We start from the raw sequence: 9,177 nt of genomic DNA on the forward strand, positions 1-9,177 counted from the left end.
ATGGCAGTGAACAGCCTTCAGGCATGTCTACAGCGGAAGATCTGAATTCAGGCTGGTGGCAGGAGACAACAAAACCACGTTTTCTTTTATGCATGCATTTGGTTTAATTGACACATTAACCACAGACAAAGAGGTAAAGGCCACAAGGTGTTAGGTTAGTATGAACAGGGAAAGGGACTTTTTTTTTTTTTTTAAGAAAAATAAAAGCATCAGTATTGCAAAGACTTTCCATGATCCTACACCCACCTCGAAAGTCCCCTCGCAGCACAGGAAGTGCACTGACCATTGGAGGCATAAAAGAGGTCCTCAAAGAGCCTGATCCTCACTCTCCCTGCACAGCTCAGCAGGACCTCAGCCATGAGACTTCTCATCCTGGCCCTCCTTGGCATCTGCTGTCTCGCTGCATACATTGTGGAAGGTAAGTGGAGAAGCTGTCTGTGAGATAAAGAACAGGGAGGCAAGGCAGGTGGGCACACATTTTGGGTTTGACTCAGGTTCTGACTGGAGTAAACTGCTTTCTCCAGGGGAGCCTTAAACCTCCCATGTGCAAAAAAGGAATGATAATTTTGACTGTAGGGGGCTTCATAAACTTCCAAAACAGGGAGAATTTGATTAGTATCTGGGCTCCTACTTTTCCTAATTGGGTAATTTCAGGTAAATTCCTTAACCACTCAGGGCCTATGCTTATTTATGTATAAACTGAATAGAAGAACAGACATGATCACCTGAGATTAAGATTAAATAAATATTATGGTTTATTTAATAACATCAGATTTCCTTACAAGCAGTAATTTTTTGATTAATGTTAGCTATGGATTAGAGGTGATGATTATAAATGCATTTGTAGGTTTTGCCCATTTAATATGTAGTTTGATAAATTATCAAAATCTTTGAGAGTTCAGTTACAATGTGGGGATGCACCAGAGGATGTATGCTCTGGAGCAAACCAATGTTTTCAATACAAAACTATGCCCCAAATGACTGGAAGTTCAAACCTTCATGTCCACAAAATCAATATTACCTTCAAGTACGTGGGGGACTCTGTTAGTAATGCCATGAATATTACTATTTATAAGAAATTTTCTGTATTTGTAAGAGAACATACAATAATAACTACTACCAAATAGATTAGCACCTTATACACTTCAGTAAAACTGCAAGACACATCCAGGTAAGATTCAGATATACCGAGCCCTTACCTGAGCATTCAGTAGGTATTTCTTAAGGATTACTTTTTCCTATGACTGGAGTGAATCTGTCGACTTATTTGTGTTCTAATTTGTAGACTTATTACTTAGACTATGATATTATAACTTAATAATGGGTCCCCAAGGGGTTCCATGAATAAAGGTGGCTAAGTCTGAAAGTCCTTGAAATTGTGTATAAAACAAAAAAAAAAATTGATGAATCCAAAAAGTGTGATTACTACATTAGGCCACATGTTGCTACCTTGCTGGCGTTTTGCTGAGACAATGGGCATACCATTTGAGGGAGACTCAGATCTAAGTAGGGGAAAGGAGCTCTGTTAGAGGCTGAGAAGAACTGCAGAACTGGTCTCAAATTCCCAAGTTTTCTAGTTGAAGGAGCTCTATAAGTCCCACTGCTGCTTAGCTTCTTACATACAAAAATGAGGCAAAACAGTCTCTGCTTTGACTCAATTTTGCAACCTGAGTGAAGATGATATTTTAAAAAATAACACAGACACACAAACATTGCTGACAATAAGGAAAAGGCTTTGTGGTTTCAAGTATAACAGGATTCCCTGAGTCTTGGGAGTCCATTTCAGATACTTCACAGAGAGAAATATTGTTTCTTAAATATGAGAGAAACAGAGAAAAAGCCCAGATTTTTCCTCTTTCATTGGCTACAGAAACAATTCACCATTAAAAATGAATTGGCAACGGTAGAGGGAAGCAATGTGCAGACTGGCATTGAGAGTGAAGAAAAGATGAAGAAAAGCACACCGTGAACACTCTTTGTTTAGTCCCATGCTTTAAAAAATGCCTTCTAATATTAGCAACACTACAGACCAATGTTGGCCATTGTCAGTGGTTACTTTAGACGCTTTTTAGCTGCCTATATCTCTGGGAAGCAAAGACCAGTGTCTACAGCTAAGGAGAAAAATCAGCACTTAGAAACTTGGATTAGATTTTACCCAACCCTTAACAGTATTAATTCTCCCAAGTTATTTTTCCTTTTGCAATGTAAGATGATTCTCTAAACTTAATAGTTTAATTCCTTTGGGCCAATACTATTGGGGATGAATATTTTAGGGCTGACTTCCTTTTATATATATCTTCTTTTACCATTTATTAATTTTTTGAAGGAGAGTTTTTATTATTTTTATGTACAGAAAACTCAACAGTGTACATTTAACCCAGTTTAGTGGCAAGTTCCTCTGCCTTTCCTATTTCCAGCTTGGCAATGTGAGCCACAGATTTTGGACTCAGGGCACTGCAGATCTCATCATATCCATCATTGTAATTGGTCCTGATAGCTTCACCAGCTTAGCCAAAGCTCCTTTGTCTTCCTGGTTAACCTGTGCGAAGGCCACAGGGGTGCTTCCTGTGGACTGGATGTCCCAGCCTCGCCTTCTTTCGAACCTTGATAATGCATTAAGAGACCCCCCATTTTAGGACACAGGACAGACAGAAAGATAACCAGCTTGATGGGGTCCACACCATGTGCAATCACTACCAGCTGAGCCTTCTTGTTTTCCAGCAAGGTGATGATGGGGTTAACCCCTGCCCAAAGAACAGGTGATTTCCTAGTGGGGACAACCCCTTTGCTAGCAGCTCTCTTCTCAGCCTGGGCCAACAGTCTCTGCTTCTTCTCTTGCTTTGTCTCTGGTCAGTACTTGTGGATCAGCTGAAGTGGCTGAGTAGCTGTTTGGGGGTCTAAGGCCTGGGTGAACTGGTTAATGGCAGACGGCACTTTCAGCTGCTTATAGAGGATAGCTCTTTGCAGCTGGAACCAGATATAGCGGGACCATTTCACAAAGCAGTGGAGGTCCCTTTTGGGCTGGATGTCCTGTCCAATGCCAGCCTAAGAAAACTCTTAGGCCTTTTCTCACACAGCCGTTTCATCACTTTCTTAGCCTCCTGCTTCCTCACGACGGCAGGGACTGGGCCACCTTCTTTCCTTTGGCCTTCTTTCTTTTCAGCATCTTGGGCAGCTGACAGAGAGAGACATTTGACCACTTAAAAAGGAGAACACCGTTATTTAGTCAGTCAAAAGCATGCTTCCTTCCCCCACTGAAGGTTGCCTCGCCTAGAGTACTCTTCACGCATTACTCTGTCGTCTCACTTACGGTACTGTAACATGCTGCACTGTTTGAAATGATCTTTTCTGTTTACCTCTCTGTTGTCTGGCTCCCTCATGAGAAGACATGCTCCATGAAAACAGGGATAATGTCTGTCTTAACAAAACATGTGGGACACAACAGGCACCATTGTATAAATGAATGAATGAGTGTCACTGGAGCATTTACTACCCATCCCAAATGTCTAAGTGAAAATATACACAGAGACGGGATAACATCTTGTTATTTTCTCTCAGCATGAAATTCCTGAAACAATTCTATTGATTGAGTTTTTAAATTAGTCAAATATTTACTAAGAATCTATGATGGGCAAGAGATTCGGCATGCCTATCAGTCATCTATTCCCCCCAAAAGCAAATGGCCTTATATTCTCACAACATTCTCAGAGTAATTTAACAGATGATTGTTCCTATGATCTTAATAATTGCTTTATTTTTAATTGTCTGTTTTTTTTTCCTCACCAGGGGTAGGGAGTGAAGTCTCAGATAAAAGGACCTGTGTGAGCCTCACTACCCAGCGATTGCCAGTTAGCAGAATCAAGACCTACACCATCACGGAAGGCTCCTTGAGAGCAGTAATGTGAGTTTGCCTCCTCAGAAGTTGGGCTGGGTGGATATCTAGAGGTACAGAAATGCAGCCTATAGAAATTCTGCCCTCCTCAGGAAAAGTAGGTCAACATGGAGGAACACCTCAACTTAACCGAAAGCCTCTTTATTTTTCCTTATCAACCATGCCTTTATGCAGCCCAACCGAATAGCGATTATTGCAAAAACTAGGTTGCCAAATAAAGAATAGAAGTTCTCCTCTATTTGCTTAGTGGAAGAGTCTGTTGAATACTGTGCACAGCTCTGAGGTCTGGGTTTAGAGACAGCTGGCCCATGGCAGGGTTTCTCTGCAAGCCTCACTGGAGTTGGGGGATCTTAGGGTTGAGTTAGGCAGAGTCCCATGCTTTATCAGTTGCCATATTTCAAGAAAATGAGTCAATGCACAACCTACATGGTCCCTTTCTTCTACCAGAATCTCATTTTTTGAAGTAATAACTCTTCCTAACACATAATTGCAAGCTTTACTCTAAAAAATGAAAATGTAAAAATCACTTTTTATTTAAAAAATAAGATGAATATTTTCAAATTTGAAAAGGAAGAGGGTATGTAATAATGGAACTAGATGACCTCAAATGTCTTTTGTGTTACAACATTTGGTGACATGGATGAGAAAAGGAGCCTGTGAATTATGGTGAACAAAGGGGCTGGATACTACTTCCAGATATTTCTCCTTTATGTTAAAATAGATGGCAGAAGAAGGGTGCTCATTTATGATCTCATGGCTCTGAAAGCCTATTTCTTGCAGTAATTTCTGCACAAGATCTCTTCATGTCTGCTCTGATCTTAACTCCTGACCCTGAGGCTTTGAGAATGTGGCCAACTTCGTCTGCCTTTTCCTTGCATTACAGTTTTGTTACCAAACGTGGCCTAAAAGTCTGTGCTGATCCACAAGCCCGGTGGGTGAAAGACGTGGTCAGGAGCATGGACAGGAAATCCAACACCAGAAATAACATGATCCAGACCAAGCCAACAGGAACCCAGCAATCGACCAATACAGCTGTGACCCTGACTGGATAGTAGCCTCTGGCACCCTGTCCCTCTCCAGCCAGCCAGCTCATTTCACTTTACATGCTCATGGACTGAGTTTATACTCATCTTTTATGGAAGCACTGCATGAATAAAATTATTCCTTTGTATTTTTACTTTTAAATGTCTTCTGTATTCACTTATATGTTCTAATTAATAAATTATTTATTATTAAGAATAGTTCCCTAGTCTATTCATTATATGTGGGGAAAGGTAGTATATCATTGGTGTTTGATTTCTGTCCTACTTGTACCTCTCTTTGATGGTAACCATAATGGAAGAGATTCTGGCTAGTGTTTATCAGAGGTGAAAGCTATATTGATCACTCTTAGAGTCCAGCTTGTAATGGTTCTTTACACATGAGTCACAAGTTACAGCTGTGACAATGGCAACAATTCGAGATCTATTTCAACTTGTCTCTACAATAGAATTCTATCTATAAAATAAAGGAGAAAATAATCCAGGCTTCACTGGGTTCCCATTCTGAGGGTCCACTACTCAAAAATTTGCTTCACTCAATTTTTTTCACCTCTTTGTGTTTTATTTTGGTTTCCTATTAAAGGAGTAAAATGACACAACTTGTCCCTTTTTTTGTCCCATTAGCAAAAATTAGAATTTTGGTATAAAGAAACTTTATTCAAGTAAAAATCAACACCTTCTGAATTGGACAATAATCTCACTACCTTATTAGGATTTCTGTATTTGCCATTACGCTAGTTATCATACATGTTATGCTTTACTGCAAATAAGCTTTTAATGCTCCAAATGCTGACCCATGCAACATTTCCTCATGTGATCACAATTTGCAGTAAACTTTTAATTAAGTGCTCATCTGGTAACTCAGCACCCCAGATTCATGCTCTCTTGTATGCTAATTAAATTGCTGATTTGTTTCATGCTTAGGGTTTTACTATCCAAGTAGCTGATGATGTATACATTCTCTTCTATCAGACTCTGAATAGGAAGACCTGACCTTGCCTTGATAGTTTTAAGTGAAACGTATTGGCTGTTGTTTAGTCCTGTGGGGACATTTAACAATATCATGAATTTTCAGAGGGTAGATGAAGGCAACTTGTTCAAATCTGCTCACTTCTATTCATACAACTGGTGAATCAGAGTGGAAACTACTAAAAAGTTGCCTCCTAGCAAACGATGTGGTCACCTATCCATGTTCATTGATATTTGTCTAAAATAAACTTCAGAGATGGTCTTAGAGAAAGCAATCCCTTAATAAGAACAGACATCCTGCTTTATGAGGGCTGAAAATAACAAAGTCACAAAAGATGAGTGGAATGGTTTGTCTCCCAAATGTCTCCCAGACCCTAAGGATTTATTTGGGACAATAATAATAGGATGTGTGGAAGGTTATGGGCAGTGCTTGACTTTTCATTTTATGGCTGTTCTATTTTTTAAATAATAAATAGTTGTTAAAATATATAACCATAGCTATTTTCTTGCTTTAGAAATATGAGCTCACTTAATCACATAACAGAGCTCAATTAAAGACAAAACAACGGAGGCATAAAAAGATTAGTTAACTTTCTTGGTCTGTGAGGGGTAGTGTTTAGATCTGAACTCATGCAAGATTCAGGGTGTTGACAACTGTGTCATGCTGTCTTTCTCACTTCAGAAGATAATTCCCTTCGGGCCAAACCATATGTAAAGAGATGATTCAGGGGTTATCCTTATTTAACCTACAGACTTCATTCATTCAATAAATGTTTACTGAGGGTTTATTATATGCCACAAACTGAAGACACAGCGGAGTGAACAGGACAAAGTCCCTGCTTTCTCAGAGCTTACATTCTGGGAAAATCTTTCTTGCTTCCCTTCCCCAGGAACTCACTCCACCAATACATTGTTATTGTATGCCTAATGCATTCCAGATGCTTGGCTGGGCACTGGAATGCAATGGTGAAACCTTCAGGTGTTTACCTTCTGGGAGTTTACACTGGGGAGACATACAAGTAAGCAAACGATTTCCATGCAGTGTAATATGTGGGATGATGGAGAAAGCAGAGGGTGTGAGCTTTGGACACACAGGAGCAAACCTATCCGGATCTTAGCATGAAGGGAGGGTAAGGATGAGCTTCCCTTTGAAAATATCCTCTATCTTGAGACCAGAAGGATGATTTAGAGTTATGACGAAGGTTTCAGTGCATTCTAGGCAAAGACAACAAGCAGCACAGGCAAAGGCCTGCAGGTAAGAGAAATTCTGATGAATTAAGGAAAGGCAAGTAGTTTAATATGACCGAGGGACAGTGCGGGGGTTAGGAAGTGGGTACAAAAGGTGATGTCAGGGAGGCAGAGCAGATACTATGAAGGGCCTTGTCTGCCAGACCAAAGAGCATGTACTTCATTTTAAAGGCTGTGGGAAATGACATCAGCTGCCAGGTGGAAGATGGAGCATAGAGAACAAGATAGGAGTCAGGAAGCCAGTTGGGAGGGGGCTCTGGACCTTGTGACTTCTGAACTTGGCCTGGCATGATGCAACACCTTTTACCTTTACTTCATGGGCCTTTACTGCTTAGCCAGGGAGCACATTAGTTATGCATGACTGTGTGACTCATGCTGCGGCTCAGCTGTGCATGCCAAACACCTTAGTCCAGTTCCTTTCACCAATTTCCTTGGCTGTAGAGAGCCAGGGCTTGGATAGGAGAAAATAGCATTCTTGGAAATCACCTTATTACTTTCATTATTCATTGGCTAAGCTAAGGTTGGATCTGTGAGAACACAATTGGAGCCAACCACCCAGAGGAAGAAGGAGGCCGGGTTGTATCAGTGGAGTTTCAGAGATTCATAGACTAAGCCTTTTCTAATGTATTCAATGTCCTGAATATTTGTTGAGCACCTGCAGAGCACATGGGAACAGGATCTAGCCTGCTGTCCTGAAGCTCATGACAGTCATCGAAGCCATTCCCATTTGGATGTTCCAAATGGCCCAGCTCAGGGCTTGACTTCCCTTGGAGACCTTTCTGATGTCACCAGTCTGGATGAGCCCCATCACCCCCATGTACCTGCTCAGCCCCTGGGCTCATCTCTATTACTGTTTATATCATCCTGAAATACCATTTTATTTGACTTTATTTTCTGTCTTACTTAGAAGTAGGTTAAGGACTATGAATTTGATGTCTATGTACTTGTGCCTGGGACATCATAGCCTTCCAATACATTTTTGTGATACGTACTACCTTATACATATCTCTCCACTAACAGTTATCATAAAAAGCTATAGGAATACAGTCTTCTGTGTATTTAAGTCCACCCTGGGGAAGTTAGGAAAAGCTTCGCCGAAGAGGCGCCTTTGAACCTGAGAAAGAGCTTGCCAGGAAAAGGCCAGGGTAGGCACTCCTGCCAGAAGGGCCAAATGAATGAAAGCACAGAGGCAGGGAAATTGAGGCATGTGTGGGGTAGCTGCTTGTTTCCAGGATGGGTGGGTTATAGAGCTCAGGTTTATAGAGGTTTATAGAGGAAAGGTAGCTTGAGGCCGGACTGAGAAGGCCTGAGTACTATGACAAAGGATAGGATCTTAGACAGAGGGACCCAGGTTGCAGCATGCTCAGATGAGGGATGGAGAATAACAATTTGGAGGAAAACGTCTGAGGGCAGTGGGGGCTGCTGGGCAATAATTGTCTCGGTGCAGGTTGGAGGAGATGTTTGCCTGAGTCAGGTTGTGGCAGTGGTAATAGAGGGGAGGACCCCAAGATAGTGCTGGACTGGCCTGGTTACCCACTGGGCAGTGGGTGTGAACCAGCTAGAGGCCTGGAACCAGCTCTGAGGGTTCCAGCATGGGTGACCAGTTCAGAAACAGCACAACTGCTTGGTAAGGCTAAAGTCTAACTTCTGGTGAGGCTACTAATAAATCCTGAAGGAAATAACAAAACACCAAGGAGAGGGAGGTGAGGAGAAGAAAAATCCTGGAAAAGTGAAAACCTGCTTATCAGCCTTAATACTCACGTTATTCCGATAAAAGCCCAAACTATATTTTTATTCCCTTCTTACAGACAATTCTTTTAAAAGACCGAGGTAAAAATAAGCCTGAATTTCTGTGAAACTCTTCATGCCCCTTGGGGAATAAAAAAGGTACATATAAATGGAATACAGTATCTGCCGGGTGAGTCACCAGAGCTATTTTAGAAGGGATTTGTCACATGGCAGTGGGAGGCAGAAAGGAGCAGAGATGAATCTGTAACGGGAGAAAAAGAGAAATGAGGTGAAAGAGGT

General features: G+C 41.3%; 1 protein-coding gene across 1 annotated transcript; it reads left to right on the top strand.

The window, feature by feature from the left end:
• The first annotated feature begins 260 nt into the window (after positions 1–260).
• On the top strand, positions 261–5,128 carry LOC134734013 (lymphotactin-like). Its single transcript, XM_063625136.1, has 3 exons — positions 261–418; positions 3,787–3,901; positions 4,776–5,128. The coding sequence occupies exons 1-3, from the start codon at positions 358–360 to the stop codon at positions 4,942–4,944; spliced, it is 345 nt and encodes a 114-aa protein (XP_063481206.1). The 5' UTR covers positions 261–357; the 3' UTR covers positions 4,945–5,128.
• Positions 5,129–9,177: the final 4,049 nt, after the last annotated feature.

The sequence above is a fragment of the Symphalangus syndactylus genome, chromosome 12 (assembly GCF_028878055.3).
Source record: "Symphalangus syndactylus isolate Jambi chromosome 12, NHGRI_mSymSyn1-v2.1_pri, whole genome shotgun sequence".
NCBI classification, from domain to species: domain Eukaryota; kingdom Metazoa; phylum Chordata; class Mammalia; order Primates; family Hylobatidae; genus Symphalangus; species Symphalangus syndactylus.